This window comes from Trichoderma asperellum, chromosome 1 (genome assembly GCF_020647865.1).
Source record: "Trichoderma asperellum chromosome 1, complete sequence".
NCBI lineage: Eukaryota > Fungi > Ascomycota > Sordariomycetes > Hypocreales > Hypocreaceae > Trichoderma > Trichoderma asperellum.
This window is the reverse complement of record NC_089415.1, coordinates 6840026-6864031: the sequence shown is the minus strand read 5'-3', so window position 1 is coordinate 6864031 and position 24006 is coordinate 6840026. Positions and strand designations below refer to the sequence as shown.

Here is a 24006-nt window from a genome sequence, read left to right as displayed (position 1 = left end):
AATACTCGACCTGTAAGTGAAAAAGCAAAAGAAAAATATGCCTTATCCAGGTGAATGTATTTCTTCCAATTTATCCCATTTCCCAATATTTGCATCCGAACGAAACAGCAATGCTGAAGCATAAAGAAAACTCTCAAGCAGGATCCCATTCCGAAAAAACAAGCCTTCCGGGCTGTCGCTTTCCACCTCTTTTTTTGTTCTTTTTTCTTCTCTTAATGGTGCAGGATGGTTCTGTAAAAAGAGCTCCCGATCTGATAGAAACACACCAAAAAGGACGCAATCCAGCGCCGTAGAATGAAAAAAACGGTTCTTTGAGTTGAGACTTGATATAAAGGCAAAGAAATGTGAAAAAAAAAGCACACACTCCATGCAATAACAGTCCGTAATACAAGAAAAAAAGACAGTGGCCCCATGTAAATAGACGCCTCCCATAATTTGCACTCATCAGAACGTTCAGACGGGCTAAAACCGGTAAAAAGAGCAAAAGACGGCGATCAAATGCAACATGGCGCTTAAACCAAAGCTGCTTAACCCTCGCAAGAACAATGTTGGCAATGCTTGCTGGGAATTCTATTGATCTGATTTCTCCATTTTAAAGCTTTTTTCGTTTATTTTCTTAAAAAAAAATCCATCCTTCGCTGCCCAACGGCATTGCGCTCAGCCGGGCCACCGAAGGCTTTCGCCGTTCTCATCATTGTCGTTCATTATACAGTCTTTGGAGTACGGCCATTGGTAACATCAATGACGTCGTCCAGATGATTGCACATGGCGACGAACAGGTCAAAGAACAGCTTGCTGCCACCCGCTTCCATCTCGGCCTGCATGGTGCCGCTGCGCTTAAACGTCTTGCGGCAGCGAATAATCAAGGCCAGGTAATGGGCGCGCAGGCGACTGTCCGAATCAGGCGTGTTGGCGTAGGCATACTGGGCAGATCGCAGGATCGTGCCGACATCAATGCCGGCCTGCAGCCCCTGCTTGCGTAAAGCCAGACGCTTCAGCTCTTCCAGGCCGTACTTGTCCGCGGCACAGTAGATGACGGTGTCGCGGAGGATCTCGGCCCCGGCGCTGGAGAGATAGACGGCGGCATCGGAAGCCGTGCCTGCGTGGCCGCCCCCCATGTCGGGGTTTGGTGATGACTTCTGAGGAGTCCTCATGCGATCCTCAAGCTCCCACGAGTTGCGGTGCCTGTTGTGCACCAGGCGGGGATAGTAATCGCCCTTGTAGAGATACTCGAGGACGGCAGAAAAGACCTCGGGCTCCTCGTCAGGGAGGGAGATTCTCTTGTTCATGGCATCAGAGGACTCCTTCCTGCACGCCTCTTCAAAGAAGGGCGACTGGCTGAGGACATCCTCGTGAGCTGCAAAGAGTCTTCCCTCGCGGCCAATAGTAAGGGTGACAATCGGCGAGGGAGTGATGTTGACGGGCCGGGCGGGTGCCGCTTCGTGCTCTATGTGAGAGATCTGCAGCTTGGACACCTTCGCCTTGACGTGCTCCTTGGCGGAGCCCCCCGGCTTCTTCAGCCGCGCCGCCTTGTCCACGCGGTTCTGGGGCTGGTCCTGCGACCGGAAGGCGCGCTTGAACATTTTGGCGGGTATGAACTTGAAGTGGCTAAAGAACGAGGCGTCTTGGTGGAGGTGGTGGTGATGTTGATGCATAAGACAGAGCGCTCTTACATGTAACTTGACTAAGAGAGCGACGAATAAAGGAGCGAGCGAAGGATGGTGAGAAAATGCCTTCTTTACAAGAAAATGAGCCTAATGAATGAGTGAATGACGCGCAATGAGAAGAAACAAAAAGATTGTCGGGGTCCGGGGCGCGAAAAGACCACCTTCTTATACCAGAGTACAAGAAGATGCTCTCTTCGCGAGGAGCTTTGCGACCCTTTCTGGCTTGCGTGTGGGGAAAGAAAGAAAGGAAGAAGAGGAGAAGAGGGAAAAGAGCAAGGCCAGGCTCCACTATATGTACCTCCTCCAGACAGGTACCGATTGACCGTGACGGCGAGAACTGGTGTCTCAGCCACGGCGGCAGCCCGCGGCACGGCAGGTACCCAGTACTTGGGGCGCCATGCAAAAGATACCGGCTCGGGGGGTTGCGGACACATGGCACTGGACCATGCAGGTCGACATCACCGAGTGGCAGGGCTGGCAAAATGACTGGCTGGGAACCTTGGTTCTGCGACATGCAAGCCACGCAGCCAATTGGAGAGGCGGCCAAGCAGTGTCTTTTGCCCCTCTGGTCACGCAACAGTCAGAAATAGAAAAGGTGAGGAGAGCAGCCGGGAGTGGAATGGGAGTGGCACAGGAGGCAGCTGAATAAGGAGGTAAGACAAATCACCGGGCACCAAGTGTCGTGAACAAGAGCACGCCGAATCAGAGACCTTGTCTCAGTCAAAAGACAAGGTCTCTGAAGTCCTCCTTGCATACGCTGTATACAGCCCCGAATCGATCCCAAGCACCTCGACCTCAGACACAATATGTACTACAACTACAACTACAACTACAACTTCGCCTCGAGGAGAGGAGACTCGGTCGTCGATTAATCCGAGTCTCTCTCTCGTCTCGTCTTCTGCTGCCGGCACTCTCCATGGCTGTTTACCTTCATCTGACCAGTGACGCATACAGTACTACTGACACTACCCGTACCGTGTAAGTCGCTCTACCCAGCTGCTATGGCAAGGCTTATTAGTGCTCAATAGGAACTGAGCTTTCCATCGAAGCGACCCACTACAACAGCCTACCAAAGACTGTTACATCTTCCGTAGTATAGTGGTCAGTATGCAAGCTTGTCACGCTTGAGACCCGGGTTCAATTCCCGGCGGGAGAGAAGATACCGCCAGCTTCGAAATCTTTTTTGCACTTTTTGGCACTTTTTGGCACTTTTCCGCTCTATTGTGTATATATGTCTTATGGCAACCAACTGCTCTCTCTCTTTTTGATGCGTATTGCAAGTTTGCAATAACTTGCACTCTATTGGGGCATTGGGCGAGGCCTCCCTCCTGGTACCTCTACTACGCGGTGGCCGCCAACCCCTCATTCAAAGACGTAGGCGCAATGTACCTGTGACGTGTTCCACGGAGGGGTTGAAGCGCCTCAACTTCGCGCAGCCTCAGCTTTTTACTCGCCCAGGGCAACGTTTCTTCCCCTGCGATCCCAGCGATCCAAACGCCATGCGCCACGCATACAAGCAGCGTCTATTTTGACGTACATATTGGCGGAAAATACCAAGTCCATGCCTTATCATATGATCAGGCGTTATGGGTGTGTCAACGTGTACAGACACACCGAGATTCTCCACCGGGCCGTTTCAACCCCTTTAAGTCATGGGAAGAGAACTTTTATAGGCAAATAGAAGGTTGCGGATTGGTTCTAGTCAGGAACACAATCGGTTCTAAAATTGATTCTAGGTCTAAATAATGTTCCAAAACTGCTCTCCCCACCTTGACAGCTCATCAGTTGCGGCTTTTTCATAGGAGATCGGATCGGTCTGGTCCCTTGATGCGTCACACGCCCACAAACACCCTCCGATCCAGTCGACTCAAACAGTCACCATCGTTACCCCTCCATCGCGTTCTCGCATCTAGGCCTCCAGCGGGGCTGCTTGTAGAATGACGCGGGGTCGAGTGAGCGACTCTCGAATGCCAACAAAGCCCTGCATGAAGATAAAGCCTGTAGCCACTGTTAGCCATCGACCAGCACTCAAAGCGGCAGATGCCAGGGGCCTTACAAATGGGAGCCAGGAGGACAAAGCCGATGCAGTATGCCGCCACCGCTTCTTGGGAGCCAACCTCCTGTGGATCGAGCCAGAAGAACGAGTACACGCCGGTGGCTGCTCTTCCGATGGCGGCCCAGGCAAGGAAGAGACCTGCGAGCACGAGGAGACTAAAGATATGGGCATAGATTGACTATGGACATGTCAGTTCAGTGTCATGCCCCTCTTCGTGTGATTACACTCACAAATGGCCGTTTGATGCTGTTGAGAAAGAGTATCTCAATGATCATAATGATGGCCGTAATCCCATACAGGTTGAGAATACAGAAGGACTTGAACCACCCTTGGCCAAAAATATCACTGACTGGTCAAATATGTCAGCGGGCAGCTCGCTCTTATCAGTGGTCATAAAAGTTCCTTACATGGTGTACCTGAAACAAGATACCCTCCTACACGCCAAAGTTCTCCGCCGCTTGCATCTCCATTCTTTGGGTCATTGCCGTTATGTAGATTGCCTCCAGGATTATTGTCATCGGGAGCCTTGTCACCAGGTGCCGTCTCAATATCATGCGGTCGCGTAATGAACCAGTAGATTACCGTATTCATAAAAGCGAAGACGACTGTAGTGGTATAAAACAAAGAGAAGTAAAATTGCTTGCGCAGGCTAGCCAGATTTCTGGGTAGAGACATCATGCTGATGATGATCCATTCAAGGCGTCCATCTACCTCTTCCACATCTGGGTAGTACAAGTGAGTGAAGGTCCAGCACTATGTGGCCGAGTGATGTTAGCCATTCATCTGCTCGGCACAGAAGCACTCTTCATGCCAACCTACAAACGTGATGATGTAGTACAAGAGAACCAAGACAAAGCTGATAATCGCAAAGTCGAAAAAAAGTCGATAGTTGGATAGAGTCGTATCTTCCGTAAGCTCGTAGTTAAGAATCAGGCAACCGGTGGCCACCAGGTATGCAAGAATGAGCCCCCGGAAGAAAACGAGAACGTTTTGCGGGATGCAGAACCATGGAGAATGGCTGGCGCGAAGGAACACAGGCTGGTTGATGATCTTTTGTTAGTATCTACTCAGCAGAATCCCTCGAAAGCATGTACTCACATGGTCCTGTAGAACGGTCGGGCCGGGAAGGCTACCCGAGCCGATGAGTAGAGGTGTTGAGTCCATTGTTGATTGTAATGCCCAGCAGCCAAAGCAAATAGCGTGGCAAAAAAAGAAGTCGAATTATAAGATTGTAGCAATGCTTTAGCGAGCAGTTTTCCCCTCCCGATTAATCGTGGGACTAAACGAGATGGATATGAGGAGATTGTATGCGATAGGACTGAGTCTCTAAGCAGCAACAAGAGGAAGATGGCGTGTATTGTTGAAGCTGAAGTAAACATGGCGGCGGCACTTTTATCTGCAAATAATTAAGCGCATGCTACTACTACTACATTGTTCATTGGGAAAGAGAGTTGTGAGAGGACGTCAAGTGGCAGAAGGCTCGAGGGCTCCCCTGTATTCCGCAGCACCTCCTATCAAGTACAACACGGAAGGTGAGATGCCAAATAGAGTGCTCAATCTTTTGTTTTTTTTTTTTTACATATTTGTGTTTTACATTGTTATACATTCAATTATGCCGCAACCGGTCGTCCCAGACAACGGAAAGGAGATGAATCGACGCTTCTCAGTCTTTTCTCTGATGAGCGCTTGCGAAGCCCTCTTTCTGCATTCCCTCGCAGCCGGTCAATTTGCCAGCCCACTCCTCTGCTCGTCCATAACCCTGGTTGGGATCTCTCTGCTCGCCAGCCTTTTTCATTGCGGCGAGGCCGGCTGCCTTGTCTTGCGCTCCCGAGTCGGCCCAGGATTTGGAGCCGCTGATGCTTCCAACAGCTGCCTGTAAGACACATCTTGTTAGCATTTCATGGCGAAGACATGGATGCCCCGGAAGCTGCGAATACCTCTCCGACGCCTTTAAGGTACTGAGCATGGCCGCCCATCAGGCTTGTCTGCTGCTCGGGATTGTTGTTGCTGCTGCCGCCGCTGCCCTCCATTGTGAATGATGTCTACACCTGGCTGTAGGGTAATGCGTGTGATGGGAATTGACTTTGGACAATGCCACAGCTATCCTCTTGCAGATAGTGATAGTGGCAAGAGAGTAGCTCGGAGAGACGGGCATTTCAATACATTAATACATTAATTAATTCTACGCTTCAGCCCCAAGCCCGCCATTACGAGCGATGACATCTTCTGTCCATGGCGTCCAGGCAATGACATCAAACCCCCGCAAATCGAGCTTCTGCCATCCCGAAAACCTTCAGAAGCTGCCCGCGGTACGTACCGCTGCGAGCTGCCAGCTTGGGCGGGGCCGATCGCCCAGTCGGAAGCGCTGATTGGCCCGTGCACTTTGTGAGAGCCACCATGTCCAGATCGTGTTGGAGCTCGCGTGGCTTCAATTTACAGTACAGCACAGGTGTTGCGATTTGGCCAGCACAAGCACCGGGACCACGGCCAATTCAACTCTGCACAACACCACAACACCACAACAACCAGCATATTTGCGATTTCGAGATCGAGGCGCCCACCATGTTTTCGGGCCTCCAGAACCCGCGGAATATCGCCGCGCAGATCATGAACTTTGGTCTAGTGCTGTCCACGGCATTCATGGTGCGTTGCGACTCTTGCTCTGCCGCATAACCAATCCATGCGGCGCATTGTGGCAAGGAGACATAGGAATATGAAGCTGACTTTTGTTTTTGCTGCATAGATGTGGAAGGGCCTCTCCATCGTCGCCGACTCTCCCTCCCCGATCGTCGTTGTCCTCAGTGGTTCCATGGAGCCGGCCTTCCAGCGAGGCGACCTGCTCTTGCTATGGAACCGCGAGCTGTTTACCGAAACCTCAGTTGGCGATATTGTTGTGTACAATGTGAAGGATAAGGAAATTCCCATTGTTCATCGAGTCGTACGGAAATTTGGCCATGGGTAGGTGAAATGCTGCTTCGGCAGGTTGATGCGTATTGCTGATGCTTTTCGCAGGGACAAGGCACGGCTGTTAACAAAAGGAGACAATAACGTTGCCGATGACACCGAATTGTGAGTTTCTACTTCTATCTAGCCATACAAACTGATCATCTCTTGCGACTTGTGGTTACTGACTGTGATTCTTCCCCCCCACCACAGGTACGCCAGAGGGCAAGACTACTTGGAGCGCAGCGACATCGTCGGCAGCGTAGTAGCATACGTGCCGTTTGTGGGCTATGTGACAATATTACTCTCAGAATATCCATGGCTGAAAACGGCAATGTTGGGTATAATGGGTCTTATGGTGGTATTACAGCGGGAATAAGATACGATACAATACAGCATATACTACAAGCATGTAATCCAAGGGTCCGCTTTGTGATAGCGCGAGCTTTCAGGCGTGATGTGATACGGCGGCTCCACCCAGGCACCATGATAGCGCGGGACTGCTCTCATCCAACTATGCTCACCAGCGCAAGGTTATTCATAAAGGTTATGAATACAGGTTCCTTGAAACTTTGTGGCGCTCGGGTTTCTAGGACTACAATCCAGCCAGTACACGCTCGAGATGCTGTGGCACGGTTTCTGTGCGAGTATGATGGCAATGTCGTGGAGAAGTAAACAGCTCCAAAGTAGAGGCTATGACTGTTTTGTCCATTGATTAAAATCAACTTTGCTAGGCAGGCATCTTAAAACAGCTCATCAGGATCGGTCATATCGATACATATCTAACGCTGCGGTTTGTTTGCTGTGAATGTACATTTATCATATTTGAACAAGTTTGCATACCCATGTACCCCAAGGCTAGCAACCCCAAACCTGTGTTTTCTCAGCAGACATGAATGGCTCAACACAGAATGCTTGAATATACTCTGCGAGACAAAGAATCTTCTCCTCTTCTAAACGGCGGCCAATCAATTGAACTCCCACTGGTGCACCATCATAAATCAAAGGGTCGTCTGGAGGGCTTTAGCTTCAAGGTTGTAGATGCCAGAGCATCAGAACTCACAATCAGAATGTATCTCCATATCCTCGTGACTCATGAAGCTTGCAGGGTCCCGAGGCTCAGGTCGGTCCAGCAACTTGCTGGCATACGTGGCGGGTATCACCACACTAGTAAGGTCAAGAGTATTCACAAAGCTGGTGTATCCGATGTAGCGGAACTGTCCTGGAACGACGGCTGCGTGAGGTGCGGTGGGACATATGATGGCATCGACCGGGCGTCCGCTTGAAGTCAGTTTGGAAGTCGAGTTCCAGTAATCAAGATGGGACTTTTGGCATTGACGCTTCCGGACGTTGAGTGCTGCTATTTGCCGGGCGTTTAAGCTGTCTGACTTTGAGATGAGACACTGTGGCAATGGTGGCTCGCCTGAGAGATCAAGATGAGCCTGTACATCTTCCCCTCCATCTGACTGGAAAGTTTGTCTCTGGAAAAAGTGAAATTAGTCAGTATCTGCATGAATAATGCAAGATGCCACTCAAACTAACCGCAATAGCAAGGCAGATATCGTGAGGTGGCGGACGCCAATTGACAATCTATTCTTCATGAGCTTTCTCGAAGGCTTCACTGAGAGAAATCTAAATGTTGCTTGGTTTGGATATTTCCTTGCTCACCTGATGGCCTCGTCGCCTTAGCACACGCTCAATTAAGTGCATGGCCCTTCTAACCGGCGGCTGGGGCAGTACAATATCATCATGATGCATAACCCCAAAAGTGAGTGCACAAGGGTCTCCGTCGATGAGTTCCTGAACAGTCCTCTCGGCCGAGCTCCGCCATGGCAGCTCATGAACCAGCGGATCGTACTTCCACGGGCTTTGCGTCAAAACGGCCTTGGTAAGTAACTTTAGAGAACGAGCACTCGTGGCCATAGGCCCAACAACAGACAGGATAATGTTCTGGCCATCCATGGAGTTTGCCACACCTTCATATGGCAGCCGTCCCGAGGATGGCCGCAGACCAAAGATGCCATTGAAAGCGGCCGGGACACGAATGCTGCCTCCGATATCTGTGCCAAAGCCAGCAGGCGATCCTCGAAGCGCAATCAGCGCGCCTTCGCCGCCGGAGCTGCCCCCGCTGGATAGATGGCGGTTTGTGGGATTCCACGTGTAGCCGATGATGTTGTTGGCGGTTTCGCCGGCCATGAGCGTCGTAGGCACGCTGGTCTTGCAGAAGAGTACCGCCCCGAGATTGCGCAGCTCCTTGACGAGTTCGCTCTCAAAGGTGCGTGCACGCGCATCGCCTTTGACGCCCTCGAAAGTGTCGATCCATCCGACATAGCCCATTGTCGTTTCGACTCCTCTGACGTGGAACTGGTCCTTCAGACTCACCGGGAGTCCATGCAAGGGACCGACAGGCTTCTGGTGCTGCGCAAAATGCTGGTCAAGCACGCCCGCTGCGGCAATAGCCTCGTCAAAGAATATCTCATGGAGGCAGTTTACCTGTATGAGTATTAGGTCGTTATCCTGTGACAATATGATGCAAGAAATACACGTACTAGCTGGTGGGCAATCGCGGCTCTGTGACAGAAAGCCTCGGTCACGTCTACTGCGCTCCATAAGCCCACAGTGGTATGCTGCGTGATGGACACAGCATCCGACTCAGTCATCTCGATTTCCCGCGGAGTCAAGTACTGCTGGATGTAGGTTCCTGTACAGTCTCGCAGATCGGCAGCAGGCGGTATGGGTTCTTGAATTCTCCATTTGGCTGGGATTGCGTCGAGGATAGCCTGCTGTTTGGCGCGCGCAAGCCCCTTCCATCTCGTGTCGGTAGTCATGTCGAAGCAATCAATCTCTCTGATCCAAGGTCTGCGTGTGTCGGGAGATTGGTAAAGGTTACGTCTTTCTGGTGGCAGCAGCTGTAATGCTGGGTTTCGGGCATCTGCCTCTCCCTTACATTATAGTCGGGATGAACCCGTGTCTCAGATGGCCAGCTGTTAGGATTTCAAGTTGCACCACGCCATAGAAGACCTTGCCATCCATGGTTACGCTCAGCAGAGGTGAGAGTTATATTGTACCAAAGCAAATCCCTGGTGTAGCCATAAGGAGAAGAAGACTTAAAAAATACTGTGGGCAGTGATATTATTCGAGTTTCCATTCAAGATTGGTAAATAGGGAATGCATATCACACGAGGATACTGAACGCTAGCCTATAACGTATTTAGGAGCAAAAGAAAGATCAAGAAGGGGCGATAAAATATAGTGCTACCATTTACATGAGAGACACAGTCCTAATGGATACATCGGGTATTCCGCGGTGAACTATCCGACATTCGACAACAAACTCTGTCAAATCCTGATCTCAGTTTTTTCCTAGACCGGTGATAGGTTTAAATTATACCGGACCACCTCTCAGCAGTATTGTTACGATAGGAGATGCAAAATTGTGATGCAAGGCAATCTTAGATCGGGAACAAAGCCATGTCGCCGGAAGTAAGTCCCGCGTTGTCTTTATGAAGAAGCAAAATGATTGGAAATCAAGCTGTATTTTATCTGTATATATACCAACTAGTAGGTAGTTTCTTGCGTCTCTGGAAAGAATATCAAACTCTCCTCTGAACTACAGCACTGCAGCTAGAGGATTTTGGACCCTCAATGTCTTGGTTAACCAGCTACCTTGATTAGTTAACTCTCATGTCCATGACTGAAAACAGCAATGTTGGGCATAATGTGTCTTATAGTGGTACAACACGGCACAATAGAGTATATATGCGAGTTTAAAAGAAACTCAGAGCCGATAGGCTAATCTGGATGACCATCTTCGAGATACACGTATCTGCTTTGCGACGGCAACAGACTTGCTATTCTTAGTTGCGTTCCGGGGATAAAAGCGGCAGGGAAATAAGACTAAAAGCCTAGACTGAGAGGCTGTGCCTTGAGCCCACCCGCTTGGGAATCTCGCGGTTCGGCCATAGCCGCGCCGAGGGCCACAGTCGCGGCAAAAGAGTGAAGAGATTTGCTTTGCCTTTCAGCTTTGACAGCCTGATGATGCCGCCCAGCCATATTTTTTTTTCTTTTTATCCTTTCCCCCCATAACTTCCAGGCAACGACTCCATTTTCCCAACCAGCACAGCGGTAAGCTCCGGCAGAGTCTGGCCGCACACGAGCAACTTGGATCATGGATGTGGATCCTCGTCGCCACTATTGTCGTTAGCACCAGCGGAATGTTACACATGGGCGCCTTGGCTAATTTCCCCTGCCGCGATTCTTGCATGCGGCAAACAACCAGCGTCTGTGCTATTTATTAGCCCGGCGGCCAGCCCTCACCTGAGAATCTGGAGGAATTTTCTTTCACTTTCAAGTCATTCGCTACGTCGTTCGTTTTTGAAGCAGCGCAAATCTTGCAGCCCCCCGGCTGTGTTATATACACTCGTTTTTTCCTTTGTGTGCCGTTTCGGTCACAGCCAGTCGTTATTTTACAAACATTCGTTTTGCGCGCTTAATTTCTTCATCAACTATTGCGATTTGAGGGTATTAGTGTTGTTGAATAGACAGCCCTTTCTAAGAAAATCACAAACAAAAGAAAAAAAAAACATTTGCCGGTTCATCTTATTTCATCGCCAAACAGACAAACGACCATCTTCACCATGGCTTCTCAACAGACTCCCCAAATGGCCCAGAACAACTCGCTTCCCCAGGAAATGATTGAGGCGGGATTCCAGCCGTATTACCAGCCATATCCAGGCCAGCAGCAAACCATTGCACCCCCTCCGATTGAGACGAGCAAACGCGCAGAGTTCACCAGGCTGGGATTCTTTGCAACTGCCCTTCTTTTGGGTATCATTGGCTTGGGTCTCTCTTTATCATCCCTTAGCGGCAGTGACATTAGTGTTGCTATTGCTGCCTTGCCTGCTGTATGTTTCTTCTTATGAACTCTAGTTGCAGAACAAGCTGACCATATAGGCCGCGCTCGCCACGATATGGAGTCTGGCCGAGGTCATCACCAGAGCAGTCCGAAAGTTCAAGACGGGCATCCACCCCGGAGCCCACGTCGGCGTGTGCCTCATCATCTGGATGATTGCCAGCGTCACCGGCGGCATGCTCTGCACATACGTCGCCCTGTACAACGGCTACGAGGACGACGACGGCTGCCAGTTCACCACCGACAGCCAGGGCAACACCATCACGTACAACAACTGCGCGCCCCAGGATCCTGCCCCCAGGGGCAAGATTGTCGGCTCCGCCGTCATCACCTGCATGATCTTCGCAATCAACTTTGGCCTCTTCATCGACGCCTGTATCCGCACGCACAGGCGCAACACGGCCGCCAAGCGCCCCATCATGGTCATTGCCCAGCCGCAGAACTGGCCTGCCGCCAGCCAAGGGTGGCAGCCGATGCCGCAGAACGGTGCGTCTGCCGAGTCTGTGCAGATGCAGCCCCCTGCGGCCGCGGCCAAGGAGCCTGTGGTTAGGGAATACTACGCTCCGGCTTGAAAAAGGAAATGGCCGAGATTTGTCTTTATGAGCGAGAAGAGGGGGTGGTGAGATATTGGTAATGGACTAGTTATACGGAATTTTTTTTTATTTATACAACGAAAATATGATTCTATGAAGAGCTTCGGCGTTGACTGGCCGTATTTAGATAACGTATTCCTCTATAATGATAATACTTTTAGACAGGCTATGGCGAAGCCTGAAACTGCAAAATTTTCCCGCAGCAGCTGTAGTGTTACTAGCTTCTTCTCCCATGTTTGGCGATATGCAGACGCTTTATGTCATTTTAGTTTCATATTTGGGACACACTTATACTCTGGAAACTCCTGTCAAGTGTCAACTACAGGGAATATGACAGCTTCAACTGACAACCAGGCTTGCGATGGTCCCAGCATCTTAACCTTAACCTTGTTTCACCACGCCGCTCGCTCCAAAGCAATTCCGTTGTGATTCTGCTTACAAGGCACTGTGTTCCGTGTCATTTCGTGTCCAGTCTACTGCTAGCTATTTCATCCTGAGCTGAGCTGAAACCAATAACCTTGGCACGCCAACTAACTGTTTTCACAACCGATCGTTCGACTCAATCACCGCACTTCTCTGCCTTGTTTTTTTTTTCCATCCTCGCACGGGCCCCTGCTGCCTATTTCCCCATCTGCATGACTGTCAACCAAACCCACCCATAAATCACAATCCCTGCAAGCCCCCTCTAAAAAAGGCATCCAGCAATTAAGCTACCCCCTGGCCCCTTGCCAAATCGGGCAATAGCCGAATCCGCGTGGTTCCTCTTCTGATTCTGGCTATAACCAGCCCCCAGCCAATGGGCGTACACGAAGCGCAGAATGCACCAATCACGGCATTCAGTCAGCACAGACAGGGGATCCCGGCTCGCAGTTCTCCTAGTTTCGAAGAAAGAAAGCCGCTACTACGTGTATTTATATTAGCGAGGTGTTGCTGAGAAGGGCTGACTCTCTCTTTGTCTAGTTAGCGCTTTTTTTCTTGGCCAAAAGTTCGGCACGAGACGCTTGAAAGAGACAACGGGGTTCTGCGCTGGCTTTTGCTGCTGCTTCGTTTTTCTTCTTCTTTCTATCGGCACTTGGTTTTGCTCTCTGGCCAATCGCCTCTCTTTCTCTCTCTCTTTTTGTTTTTTTCGCGTTGAAGCATGATCATTTAAATCGGTTGTCGCTATATACCCTGTCGCAAATCTCTCTCTATTTCGACGCCATTCACTCGTTTTCAAATCCTCGTCTCTCGCTCTTCAAACCAGGGGAAACTACCTACCTACTATCTCATCTAATATCACCAACTTCTAAACCCCAAAACGCTTTAATATCCAAAAACTACATACAACACAAATCGCTTCTCCTCCCAACTTCACCGCCATGGCCTCTTCCTCCTCCCAGCAACCCCCCCAAATGGAGCAAATCACACCGCAAACCGCCCCGGCGCCAGCAATCGCAGCGCCTCCGCCAGCGCAAATGAGTCTCCCGGCAGGATACCAGCCGTATCCCTATCCCGCACCGGCTCCAATGACTTACGCTCCCTTCCCGGCCCAGCAGGCCTTTGAGCCGCCCAGGCCCCCGCAGAACAAGGTCTGGGAGTTCATCAAGCTGGGACTTCAGTCGCTGTCCTTCGTTCTCGCCGTGGTGGGCATCGGCCTCGGCTTCAGCACCCTCAACTACGTCTACTTTATCGACACCGTCGTCATCGCAGCAGCTCCTCCCGTAAGTCTCCTTCACTCTATTCCTTTTCTTATCCAGTGTGAATGTCAATGACAACTAACATTAAAAACAAAGTGCATCATCGCCGCCCTCTGGAGCGGCGCCGAGCTCATCACCCGCGCCGTCCGCAAATTCAAAGGCGGCATCCACCCCGGCGCCCACGTCGCCCTCTCCCTCATCATCTTCCTCGTCGCCGTCATCCTGACCTCCCTCTTCGGCCCCTGGTTCCAAAGCTCGTGGAACGACAACTACGACGGCGACGACGGCGACTCGTGCTCGTACCGATACAACTCCACCCTCGACGACTACGTCTATTCGTGCACTGACAACTCCAACGACCCCGATGTTATCGCTGCCAGGCACCAGTTCCGCCATGAGAGGAGCGTTGCGTACGCTGCCGCTATCATCACCTATATCATTGCCGTGATTCACTTCATCCTGTTTGTCGGTGCCTGTGTCGATACCTCCAAGGTCAATGCTGCTGCTTCGCGGCCCATCTATGTCATCGCGCAGCCCCAGGGCCTGCAGGCCATGATGCAAGGCTGGCAGCCAATCCAGCAAGCTCCGGCTGAGACTCAGGCTAGGAATGTAGCAGCCCCTACTGAGACAGAGGCTGAACCTGAAAATGAGGCTACCACTCAGAGCAAAGGAAAAGGCAAGGAGCCCATGCGCAGTGGCGACATTGTAGAGCATGACGCTCCCAGTGGCTCACAAGCATAAGATTGTCCAAAAATAGAGGGGTATGAAGGCGGTAATGTTAGTAATGTTGGAAACGAGGTAATGCGAGGAAGTAGTATTAGATCGAAGAGTAGAGAGTATATATCGAGGACGCGACGTTGGTTGGCCTTGTTGTGTTGAAGATACCCGTTTAGTCACATACCCAAACCTCTCAATTATACCTATAGATGAATATAATAGACATACCGATTTATAATACTGTTATATCCTGTCTGCCGTATTTTAACCAAAATAGTATGACTATGCTATTTACCCAATATACACTTGAATTAAGAAAGAAAAAACAAGACAAAAAGACAAACAAACACCCAAAAACCAGCAATCCCACATCTCTAAAAGTCGTTAAACCATGGGTATCCATCCCTTTCTCCAAACACCACACTGCCTTTCTTTTTCTCTTGCGTGGAGGCCGTGGTATCGTCATTTTAAATTATCACCAAGTAGCAGTCCAAAAATATCCAGGAAGAAGAGTTATACAAGAAGAAGCTCCACTGGCTTTAATGGCCATCTGAATCTTCCCAGCGCCTTGCAACCAGTCTGCGCACCTTCTTGGGACTACCAGGATTGGCATGAAGCCGAGGACCATCGCCGACCTTGAGGCGCTCCAGCTTACGGTTGAGGCTTGACACACTATCAGACTTCAACTTGGGCGTAGAATCGCCGGTCATGGAAAAGTCTTCGCGCTCTTCCAGAGGTTTCCGCTTACTTGGGCTGCGGCTCGAGAGCTCCCTCTTGAGGATCGTGTTTTCGCGCCGCAGACGCTCGACTTCTTGCGTCAGATTCTCCACCAAAACATTCTCCTTGTCGAAATCCTCATCAAAAGTGCCACTATCCAGACTGCGCTCCAAGATGTCGACTTTGCGGTCCCAGTGCTCTTCATGTCGCTCCTTTTCGATTTGCATCGATGCTTTGAATCGAGCGAGTTCGACCGCAAGGCGCTGCTCAAATTCAAGTGCGCATTCTTCTCGGACGGCGGCTTCAATGTCAATCATTCGATCCTCCGCACTAAGGAGGTGAGCCTCGGCCGCAATACGAGCCTCGCTCTGCACCTCAATTTCGCCGCGCAGCTGCTCGATCTCGTCACTCATCCTGGCAATTTCCAGCGCGGCGATTTCCATCGTAACTCTTTCATCGGTGGCAGTGACAGGTGAAAAATGGCTTCTCACCGAGCCAAAGCCGTTATTACCAAACGACCTCGGCGCGGCATGCCCGTTACCTCCTGGCGACAGCATGCCAGCACTGAATGATGGAGCACGGGGAACAGTCACCTCCCGGGCGAGAGCGCTGTACCGAAGGATCTGGGAAGTTGCGTTGAAATCGCCCAGCGGGTCTGCTGTGACAATCATGACACCTCTTTGAGGGTTTCGGCTAGGAAGGTGGCTGTAATTCGTTGGCGCCGAAGGGAAGGAGTTAGAAAAGAGGATTTCCGTAAGTCTGCACTGTCTGTAGGGTATGAGATTGGGCTGCTAGAATTGTTAGATAGGTCGTGATCAGAAAGAGAGAGAGATTGGATGAGGAGAAAAACTCACTTTACTAGACCCATTGGCTTCGCTTTGGGCCTGGAGACATTGTCCCAGATACATGAGACTCTCATTGATCTTCCCCGCCTCTGCCAGGGTCGCGCCCTGGGTCTTTGCGTCCCTTGCCCTCTCACTCCCCGCAAGATCGACAATTGTAAGCTTGCTTCCGCTCCAAGAGTTGTTCCTCCATCCAAAGGATCTCTTCTTGACTTCGAAGCAAAAGAAGCCGTGGCTCCTGCTGGAGACACTATTGCTCCCTGTACTGGCCACTCGCCTTTCCTGCAGGCCAGTCTCAAGGACCAAGATGGCTTCTCTGACGTCGGTACAGACTACTTTCCGAAGGCCGGCGACCACTTTACGGTCAGGGGAATGCTCCGTGGGCTTGAATAGAAGGGGTCGGCGACGGAGCTCCTTGGTGGACGGTGATTTGCTCGCGGGGGTGAGGAGGTCGTAGATTCGATCGTTGTGAACTTCGTACATGGACACGACAACGACATATTCGGCGGCGGGGTCGCAGGGCACTACGAAATCGCTGACATCCGGACCACTAGGAAGCGACATTAGGAAGTTCGAATGGCGGCGTAGAGTTCGTCGTTGGCCAGAGCTGGAACCGAGGCTACCACTTTCGCCCTTGATATTTTGTTTAGCAGTTGTCTTGAGGCGGCTGGCCGCGGTTAATGACATGAATGGCTTATCCAACATCCGCTTGGATGGGGAAACGGCGGCAATCGTATTCGATTTTGTTATTCCCAGAGACTGCTGGGAGGAACAATCCTGTTGCGCCTTGCGCTGGGGCGTCTCTTCAGTTTCACCAACAGGCTCGACACTTTTCGGGCTCGTTGCAGCTGAGTCGGGAAAGGAGCCCGGCATTTGCTGTGCGCTGGGAGCAGCCTTGCTTGGGGTGGGCGGCTTAACAAACGAAAGGGCTGGCTGTGTTCGTACCATCATCGGCGTAGTTGACCTGGACCCTCCACCGCGAGTTGCCTGCATTGAGTCTGCGCTCATGGTATCGAGAAAGTGTGTTGCCGTGACGAGCGTGGATTCAGACGCATCGCAAGCTTGTAGAGAATCGAGGGTCGGCGACTGGGCTGATTCGACCATGTTCTCGCTGATCGATCGGAAAATGACATCGGTTGCGAGCTGAGCCATGCCTCGCTGGTGTCGGTTGCCAAGAATCGTGTGTGTCTGCCCTGGATGTTAGACGGCCAAGGGAAGATAGCTTTGCATCATGTGCTGCTGCCATTTCCATTTCCATACCTTGCCTGAGCCGGTGACTCCGAGAGTAGCAATCACAGCGTCGGTGCCGTCACCACCTTCAGGTGCCAGGATACCTTCAATCAGCGACGAGGTATCCGTGCAGTGGAACACATCGAGCTGGTCTTCATCCTCCTCAAATATCTGCGTGAAGCCGAATTTTTCAACGGCCTTTCGCCGATCTGGCGGTGGGTTCAGCGTAATGTGTGTCGGATGCGGGCTGTGTTCAGGTTGCTCAACGTCGAGAATGCGTTCGGATTGTGCGCCTCCTGGATAGGGTGGCCGTAGGCGGAGGAAGACGTCGAAGAGATGCTGGGATCTCGGGATAGGATCCATAATAATGTGAATAAATGTAGACTGATCGGCGGGTTCAAAAGAGGAATACAAAAGAAAGTGAAACAAAAAACGCAATGATATATTCTACGCTCTGGTATATTTGTTGCCGGTGGATATGGTGACTAAATCGATCCCCAGGCAAGATTTATATCCTGATAGTGGCCCCCCTGTTTATCTAATTAATGTTGCTGCCAGGGGTTGCCGGGCAACATTAAGCGCGGCCGCGCGGTAGAGACGCGGCAAAGTGCACGCTAGTGAGGCGGGATGGAAAAAGATTAACCCCGCCATGCAGACGCTTTAGCATTTCGTCATGTCAAAGTCAAAATCCAGAGATACTCCGGACTAAATTTAGTCCTGCAGCCATTTTCGGCCTGAGGCAACAGCATAGTCCCGCACTCGGTCCCCGAAGCGGCGCAGCAGCCTAGCTCCCGTCTCCACTCCCCTCATAATCACAATCTAGGACTTTGACCACTCGTCCACCCAATTGCTGCAGTCGATCCTCTGTGTTCCAACTACTGCACTGAGCAACTCGGCGCTTCTCCTCGTCGACTGCGAGACGGAATGTTCTGGCATCGTCGCTGCTTCTCTCTAACAGTCCGTTTCATCTGTATCCCTTGACACGCGGTCTGCCACAGGGCGTGGACTCGACCTGGCGGCCTGCTCAATGCTTGTCGCTAGGCAGACTCAGCAGCCTCTGGTTGGATAATGACGCCTAGCGCTCCAGGAACCATGTCTTTGCACGACAGCTGACCTCTTGCGTTGGCGAGCTGGAACTCTCTTTGAGTCCTTCCGTTTTCTTCGCCACTCTTCTAATCACGGCGGAACTTTGCCAGTGAGCTGCGTTTGTTCATTACTATTACTGAAAGTGGTTACAGCCCGCTAATCGCGAAATGCAAAACCCTTGCAATGATTCCAATCACATCATTCAACAGAAAACTCCATACGCCATTGCCCATTATTGTCACAGATAGCCTTTTGCCCTCAAGCTTTTCCCCAAATCACGCTGGCTGCCGCTTTGTCGCTCTATTACTAACATGCTTACTTTTTGAACTTCATCTGCTCAATGTACGCCATTGCATTCTCCACTAGCGATGGTCAGTATTTACGACTCAAGTGGTTGGGTTCGCGCTCAGGGAGGCTTACTTTGAGTATGCATCTTCTCTTTGCCTGCCATATGCCATGTGTCGTTTATACGACTCTCCTCATCCACGCAGCACGGACAGAACGTGTAGTGCGTGGGCATGGGAGAGAGCTCAGGAGTCGGCAGTAGCCAGTCCCGTGGTGTGTCGGGTATACTGGATCTGCTCATTCTCTTGCTCTGAAAGATGTCTTCGTCGTTGTAAGCACTCTCAGTGAGGAGTTGCTGCTGCTGAGGCAATGCAATGTGATCGCTCCAAGCGCCAAAGCCTTGGAGATCACGACTTCTTCGTGCTCTAGTAGCACCTGGGAAGACCTCAACTTGACCACAACGATAATGTTGAGATTCATCTGGGGGAGGGGACGGGAGATGATATCTCCTGGGTTCTTTGGTGGAACCATGACTCCGTGCTCCTCTTGATGATACTGATGCTTCAATGAGAAGGGAGTCAAGCTCACGTGACGAGTGATGCGAGGAAAGCTGATCAGCAGCTTCGTCCGCTCCAGAATAGCGAAGACGTTTCGTTGATGAGCCTGAGTAATAGTCTCTGTGGTTTCTATATGATGTTGAATCTTCAGTGGCCGCATTTTGGGCTCGATACCTTGGATGGCTCTCAAGGACTCTTCTGCCACCAGCCTTGTCAGAGACAAAGGTTGTGAGGAATTCAGGCGAGCGAGGCGACATCCTGTCCATATTGACGGAACTCATTGTTCAATCAAAGGAATGTGATGGTATGCTAATGTTTGTTTGTCTGGAACCTATCCTTGGTTGCATAGGTTGATGGTGGTAGGCAGGGGGGGAGGCGACGGCAGGTATGAAGCAAGATGCTAACCGTGCAGTGGTATGAAGGAAGCTCAACGGTAGGACTCTATCAAAGCAAACTCTTTGAGGTGTCTTGCGGTTGATTTTTGATGAAAGTTGAGTGGATGGGTTTGAAGAGGAGAGAGTGGTGAGGAGGAGGGTAGCTGGGGGAGAGGTGCCTTTTATACCCGGAAGAGGGAGCCCCTTGCTCCCAGCCAATGAGAGCCCCTACCGGACACTACCTCCCCGACCTACCTCATCCTCCTGACATCTCTGCACATGCTACCCTTCGTCATCACCATCACTCGCTTGCATCAACTCTTTAAGTATGCAGACTTTTCTTTGTTCAAGTCCCCCGCATTGCCGACCATCGGCTTCCCATTGAATGCACCCACGTTGAACACATATTGAACACACAACTGAACATTCAAGCACTCAACACTCATTGAGCATGAACGCACTGGACACAGATTCAATTCACATTAAACATGAACTCTTTGGGTTCTTGGACTTGTGCAAGTGCATATCGCTCCTTTTGGAGAATTTTTTTGTCGATGGTTCGTCGTTGCCCTGGTGTTTTGCCATTGCCATGACCTGCCGTTTACTATGCCAAAAGTCCTACGCATTCTCCGTGCTACTTCACGGGCATTGCAGCACCGCCTTGTAATTTTCCTTGTTCGCTGGCCGATTGAGGCCTATTACCATATAACTTTTGAAGTCATTGTTCTTGTGGAGCCCTGTGAGTGCTTTTCGATCGCCTCAAATGGCTGGGACTTGTAGCGCTGGCCTCTAATGGTGCTATGCGGCTTTTTCTTCCTGCTGCACTTCTGCGCGGTGTGCTTCCCATATGCCTACGCCGTATCTCCCGTCGATGTTGAGCAGTCAAATACGGCCGCATCTATCCTCCTTGTCATATATCACGACTTATATACTACGACGACTGCCTGCAGCTCTCAAAACACTTGCGCCATCAACGGACATTGTAGGCTCGCAGCATTGACATATTAGTGTCGATTGGGACAACCTATACAATAAGCTGTAATTATGAATAATTGAACGTTAAACACTCAAAATCTATCCAAGTTCCATTCAACATGTCGTTAAACATATGAGATGTCGTCGCCAACGTCGTCCCAGTTGAAGATCCACAGCTCGCTGACTCATCAACTTGATGAGTCATCAAGCCACAGCTTCCCAATCCGGGGCCGAATGCAGGCTGCGAATACGACGCTTCCACGCAATGGCATATTTCAATCCAAATGTAGCGCTAAACTGAAAGACAAGGATTTGCCCACCCTCTTGCAAAGAATTTTTTTTTCTTTTGCCAAGAGTGAGGCATTGTGCAGCCGCAAAAGCGGTCGCGGCGCTTACAAGCAAGAAAAATTCACTTGAGGCTCTGGTTTCCTGTTTGGTCCGAAGCGGAGGCCGCTGGAGCAAGATGAAAATAAACCGGACTGAAGCTCCGCAGAAAATGACGGCAGCGCCCGCGGCTAATTTTGCGAAGGAGCCCCGTGCTAAGCAGGAAAAATCGGGGGAGGGCGCCACACTGCGGCTATGCAGGATTAATTAGGCCTGAGGACTGAGCGCGTGGCTGACGCGCCGGAATTACAGCACGCTTCAGCAGTTTGCAGCAGCAATTGACCCTGGCTTTGAGGCTGTTCAGGTGCAACGCGGTAGAATATTGGAAGTTTTTTTTTTTATTTTCGCTTTCGTCTCAGTTTGGCTTTTATTTCTCACTATTAGGCTGACATGCCTCCCCGGAAGCGCACCCGAGATGATGGCGACGAGCCTGTTGCCAAACGGCGATCTTCACGCCAAGCGGCCGCGGCAGCAGCAGCATCAACTAAGAAGCCCGATGTGAAGGATCAGGCATCGGTAGATAAGGCAAAGAAAGCTGCGCCGTCTAGGACCAAGGAGAGAACTACCGCTAGTGAAAAGGATGAGAGCAAGGGTGATAGCGTTAAGAAGACGAATAGGGCTACAGCTAAATCTGCTACGGCTACTACAGTTGAGAAGAAGACACCTGCCAAGAAGAGCAGTAAAGCCAAGGCTAAGAGAGAAGAAGACGATGATGATGATGATGAGGTGAAGGGAGAAACAAAGACATCATCAAAGAGTGAGAAAGTTGCCAAGGATGATGCTAAAAGCTCGCGGGCCGTGTCTGAAGACCCTGATATCGACTCCATCCCAACTACCAACCCAGATGCGCCGCGCCATGACGGCGAATGGTACTGGCTGATGAAGGCAGAGCCAGAGTCTCGCTTTGAGAACGGCATTGATGTCAGGTTCTCGATCGATGATTTGCGGTCGAGGGAGAAGCCTGAGGGATGGGATGGTGAGTTCTTTCCACAGTAGTCATAGTGGTAATTGCAAAGATGGTCATTTTACTGACAACGCCCCCATTTTAGGTATAAGAGCGTATGCGGCGCGTAATCATATGAGGAATATGAATGCGGGTGACAAGGCTTTCTTTTACCACTCCAATTGCAAAGAGCCTGGCATTGCGGGCGTCATGGAGATTGTAAAGGAGTTTTCTGAAGACAGTAGGTCTCTTTTATGAAAATGAAGCGAATGGGGAAAAGAAACGCTTGTTTATCTTGGCTAACATATAAAACACCCAGAATCTGCTCGCCGTCCGGGAACACCATACTACGACCCGCAGTCCTCAAAGGACAACATCCGCTGGAGCCTGGTCCACGTCGAGTTCAGGAAAAAGTTTGCCGTGCCCATCGGCCTCAAGGAGCTGCGCGAGCTGGGCAAGCCTGGCGGTCCGCTGGAGAATATGATGATGCTGAAGCAGGGACGGTTGAGTGTGAGTAGGGTTAGTGCGGAGGAGTGGAAGGCGCTCAATGAGATTGCGGATAAGAAGGCCCAGGAGGCTGGTCTGAAGCATGAGACGACTAAACTTGTGAAGTGAGGTGTAGTTGGCCCGTCCTGAGATTTTTTTTTTTTTTTTTTTTTTGGTGGGGGGGAGGAGGGTTCGTGATTGAAGGGGGTGTGGTTTTGTGTTTCTATGACCTTAGGGGTATGGTGATGAGGGTGATTTTCTTGAACGTGCTGCACGATGACGCGATGTCAAAGATTCTTTACCACTGTAACATTATCTTAATACAAATAAATATGCAAAAAAAAAAAAAAAGAGAGAAGGAGAAAAAAGCTACGACTCCTCGTTGGCAGATAAAGGCGAACATGCCTCAAAAGTTCTCTCTAGACCGCTACGTAATTAGAGACTCTCGTACAGCTTACGCTGCGAATGATGCTAGCCAGCTCCATCTCTCTCTTTAGACGCAGTCTGTCTCTTCTTAGAAATGTAGTTGCACAGCCTTGTGATTCGATCAAGCGTTCCCATCATTATGCTCTCCAATGTCGGACCGCTTTAAACTAATCAAAGTCGGTCAGCTGGCTGCTGGTAAGACGAATCGGATGTGATCGGCTGCTCCGCTAAAGACAATGACGATAGAAGAGAAGAGAAGAGAAGACGAGAGAAAAGAAAGAGAGGGTTAGGCGATCGGGAAGTCTCAGCATCTCTTCCAAGATAGCTCCATCCGACCGGTTCTATAGCCTCATAGCCATGCGAGGTGTCAAGAGGTGTGCTTGTGCTTTTCTTGTCCGACTTGGGGAAGCTGATGAGTTGCACGCCCTGGTATGAATGGCCATCAGAGGGGAGGACGCTCAACGGTTGGAGATGCCGATCGACGCCGATCTACAGCATCTTGCTTAAGAGATCGGCCATTAGGTCTGCGATCGAAGCAATGACATGTTCCCGGATTATATAGCTGAAAAGGTCAATTCAAGGGGTGAAGCTATTTTGTCAGCATCGAACTCTTGGGGAGAGATCGAGCTTCCAGCTTCAGTGTTCATAGCAGTAGCTAAATATTGCTAGCTCTGCTTCACCCTCGTTCAGACCCAGGCCAGGTCACGCACATTTAGTCTTGTTGTTTGAGCTTGTGCTCCCATTTAGACTCTATTTTATGTCAAAATCCGAGGTGAATTAGGTTTGAAATGACGGAGACGCCAGCCGAGCTGCCAATAAGAGATTACCACATTGACGCTCCCTCGTGCCCTTTTTACTCTGCATACATTTCGTTGCATTTCTTTTGTTGTACCACTAAAATCACCACTTTATCTGTGTTAACTGTTGTGTAAGTAAGCCGGAGAAGGGCATCTACATGACGTAGTTGATGTTGTTTATAACGAAATAAAAATCTAGAACTAATAGTATGAAGGTTTTTATGCTGCTCACCGTAAGGGAGTTGTAGATGGATGCTTATCCATAGCGGTTCATATCCTCGCGTCTAAGGTGTGACAATAGGGAGTTGATGAACAAATGACATTCCACAATGAAAACGTA

The 24006-nt window shown here is 50.5% G+C and overlaps 11 protein-coding genes across 13 annotated transcripts; 4 read left to right on the top strand and 7 right to left on the bottom strand.

The window, feature by feature from the left end:
* Positions 1-42: 42 nt before the first annotated feature.
* On the bottom strand, positions 43-432 carry TrAFT101_002186 (uncharacterized protein; the record flags this gene model as incomplete). Its single annotated transcript, XM_024898670.2, has 1 exon — positions 43-432. One exon carries the CDS (start codon positions 430-432, stop codon positions 43-45), a length of 390 nt encoding a protein of 129 aa, XP_024763305.2.
* Positions 433-704: 272 nt separating this feature from the next.
* TrAFT101_002185 (uncharacterized protein) lies at positions 705-1583 on the bottom strand (the record flags this gene model as incomplete). Its single annotated transcript, XM_024905272.2, has 1 exon — positions 705-1583. One exon carries the CDS (start codon positions 1581-1583, stop codon positions 705-707), a length of 879 nt encoding a protein of 292 aa, XP_024763304.2.
* A 1154-nt stretch (positions 1584-2737) lies between these two features.
* TrAFT101_002183 (uncharacterized protein) lies at positions 2738-4887 on the bottom strand (the record flags this gene model as incomplete). 2 transcript variants are annotated; one of them, XM_066126529.1, is made up of 6 exons in its annotated part: positions 3340-3665; positions 3724-3901; positions 3954-4072; positions 4131-4476; positions 4543-4761; positions 4822-4887. In XM_066126529.1, the coding sequence occupies 6 exons, from the start codon at positions 4885-4887 to the stop codon at positions 3577-3579; spliced, it is 1017 nt and encodes a 338-aa protein (XP_065982631.1). In that variant the 3' UTR covers positions 3340-3576. The 2 variants fall into 2 exon arrangements, with proteins under 2 accessions (XP_065982632.1, XP_065982631.1); XM_066126528.1 differs by having other exon boundaries at positions 2738-4072.
* Positions 4888-5186: 299 nt separating this feature from the next.
* On the bottom strand, positions 5187-5922 carry TrAFT101_002182 (uncharacterized protein). The gene is made up of 2 exons (XM_024899551.2): positions 5661-5922; positions 5187-5596 (listed from the first exon to the last, which is right to left on the bottom strand). Exons 1-2 carry the CDS (start codon positions 5751-5753, stop codon positions 5387-5389), a joined length of 303 nt encoding a protein of 100 aa, XP_024763302.1. The 5' UTR covers positions 5754-5922; the 3' UTR covers positions 5187-5386.
* Positions 5923-6120: 198 nt separating this feature from the next.
* SEC11 (Signal peptidase complex catalytic subunit) lies at positions 6121-7454 on the top strand (the record flags this gene model as incomplete). Its single annotated transcript, XM_024909647.2, has 4 exons — positions 6121-6366; positions 6467-6681; positions 6736-6792; positions 6880-7454. The coding sequence occupies 4 exons, from the start codon at positions 6121-6123 to the stop codon at positions 7043-7045; spliced, it is 684 nt and encodes a 227-aa protein (XP_024763301.2). The 3' UTR covers positions 7046-7454.
* TrAFT101_002180 (uncharacterized protein) lies at positions 7269-9531 on the bottom strand. Of its 2 annotated transcripts, XM_024902421.2 has the most exons (5): positions 9216-9531; positions 8335-9159; positions 8209-8256; positions 7730-8147; positions 7269-7679 (listed from the first exon to the last, which is right to left on the bottom strand). In XM_024902421.2, the coding sequence occupies exons 1-5, from the start codon at positions 9492-9494 to the stop codon at positions 7525-7527; spliced, it is 1725 nt and encodes a 574-aa protein (XP_024763300.2). In that variant the 5' UTR covers positions 9495-9531; the 3' UTR covers positions 7269-7524. The 2 variants fall into 2 exon arrangements, with proteins under 2 accessions (XP_024763300.2, XP_065982630.1); XM_066126527.1 differs by having other exon boundaries at positions 7269-8147.
* Positions 9532-11034: 1503 nt separating this feature from the next.
* Positions 11035-12368, top strand: TrAFT101_002179 (uncharacterized protein). The gene is made up of 2 exons (XM_024906444.2): positions 11035-11570; positions 11620-12368. The coding sequence occupies exons 1-2, from the start codon at positions 11304-11306 to the stop codon at positions 12148-12150; spliced, it is 798 nt and encodes a 265-aa protein (XP_024763299.2). The 5' UTR covers positions 11035-11303; the 3' UTR covers positions 12151-12368.
* Positions 12369-13298: 930 nt separating this feature from the next.
* Positions 13299-14788, top strand: TrAFT101_002178 (uncharacterized protein). Its single transcript, XM_024910553.2, has 2 exons — positions 13299-13871; positions 13944-14788. The coding sequence occupies exons 1-2, from the start codon at positions 13530-13532 to the stop codon at positions 14586-14588; spliced, it is 987 nt and encodes a 328-aa protein (XP_024763298.2). The 5' UTR covers positions 13299-13529; the 3' UTR covers positions 14589-14788.
* A 104-nt stretch (positions 14789-14892) lies between these two features.
* TrAFT101_002177 (uncharacterized protein) lies at positions 14893-17852 on the bottom strand. The gene is made up of 3 exons (XM_066126526.1): positions 17384-17852; positions 16136-17311; positions 14893-16069 (listed from the first exon to the last, which is right to left on the bottom strand). The coding sequence occupies exons 1-3, from the start codon at positions 17714-17716 to the stop codon at positions 15104-15106; spliced, it is 2475 nt and encodes an 824-aa protein (XP_065982629.1). The 5' UTR covers positions 17717-17852; the 3' UTR covers positions 14893-15103.
* A 440-nt stretch (positions 17853-18292) lies between these two features.
* TrAFT101_002176 (uncharacterized protein) lies at positions 18293-19933 on the bottom strand. The gene is made up of 2 exons (XM_024903673.2): positions 18860-19933; positions 18293-18801 (listed from the first exon to the last, which is right to left on the bottom strand). The coding sequence occupies exons 1-2, from the start codon at positions 19560-19562 to the stop codon at positions 18755-18757; spliced, it is 750 nt and encodes a 249-aa protein (XP_024763296.2). The 5' UTR covers positions 19563-19933; the 3' UTR covers positions 18293-18754.
* A 1106-nt stretch (positions 19934-21039) lies between these two features.
* TrAFT101_002175 (uncharacterized protein) lies at positions 21040-22595 on the top strand. Its single transcript, XM_024910940.2, has 3 exons — positions 21040-21990; positions 22064-22198; positions 22277-22595. The coding sequence occupies exons 1-3, from the start codon at positions 21405-21407 to the stop codon at positions 22570-22572; spliced, it is 1017 nt and encodes a 338-aa protein (XP_024763295.2). The 5' UTR covers positions 21040-21404; the 3' UTR covers positions 22573-22595.
* Positions 22596-24006: the final 1411 nt, after the last annotated feature.

Coding starts and splice junctions, on each gene's coding strand:
- TrAFT101_002182 (XM_024899551.2), bottom strand. CDS start 5,753: ATGGAGGGCAGCGGCGGCAGCAGCAACAACAATCCCGAGCAGCAGACA. Junction 5,597..5,660: donor ACCTTAAAGGCGTCGGAGAG/GTATTCGCAGCT, acceptor TGTGTCTTACAG/GCAGCTGTTGGAAGCATCAG.
- TrAFT101_002180 (XM_024902421.2), bottom strand. CDS start 9,494: ATGACTACCGACACGAGATGGAAGGGGCTTGCGCGCGCCAAACAGCAG. Junction 9,160..9,215: donor CCGCGATTGCCCACCAGCTA/GTACGTGTATTT, acceptor ATACTCATACAG/GTAAACTGCCTCCATGAGAT. Junction 8,257..8,334: donor TAAGGCGACGAGGCCATCAG/GTGAGCAAGGAA, acceptor CATGAAGAATAG/ATTGTCAATTGGCGTCCGCC.
- TrAFT101_002179 (XM_024906444.2), top strand. CDS start 11,304: ATGGCTTCTCAACAGACTCCCCAAATGGCCCAGAACAACTCGCTTCCC. Junction 11,571..11,619: donor CTATTGCTGCCTTGCCTGCT/GTATGTTTCTTC, acceptor CTGACCATATAG/GCCGCGCTCGCCACGATATG.
- TrAFT101_002178 (XM_024910553.2), top strand. CDS start 13,530: ATGGCCTCTTCCTCCTCCCAGCAACCCCCCCAAATGGAGCAAATCACA. Junction 13,872..13,943: donor TCATCGCAGCAGCTCCTCCC/GTAAGTCTCCTT, acceptor TTAAAAACAAAG/TGCATCATCGCCGCCCTCTG.
- TrAFT101_002177 (XM_066126526.1), bottom strand. CDS start 17,716: ATGGATCCTATCCCGAGATCCCAGCATCTCTTCGACGTCTTCCTCCGC. Junction 17,312..17,383: donor GAGTCACCGGCTCAGGCAAG/GTATGGAAATGG, acceptor CATCCAGGGCAG/ACACACACGATTCTTGGCAA. Junction 16,070..16,135: donor AAGCCAATGGGTCTAGTAAA/GTGAGTTTTTCT, acceptor CAATTCTAGCAG/CCCAATCTCATACCCTACAG.
- TrAFT101_002176 (XM_024903673.2), bottom strand. CDS start 19,562: ATGAGTTCCGTCAATATGGACAGGATGTCGCCTCGCTCGCCTGAATTC. Junction 18,802..18,859: donor AGAGAAGATGCATACTCAAA/GTAAGCCTCCCT, acceptor GACCATCGCTAG/TGGAGAATGCAATGGCGTAC.
- TrAFT101_002175 (XM_024910940.2), top strand. CDS start 21,405: ATGCCTCCCCGGAAGCGCACCCGAGATGATGGCGACGAGCCTGTTGCC. Junction 21,991..22,063: donor GAAGCCTGAGGGATGGGATG/GTGAGTTCTTTC, acceptor CCCCCATTTTAG/GTATAAGAGCGTATGCGGCG. Junction 22,199..22,276: donor AAAGGAGTTTTCTGAAGACA/GTAGGTCTCTTT, acceptor TAAAACACCCAG/AATCTGCTCGCCGTCCGGGA.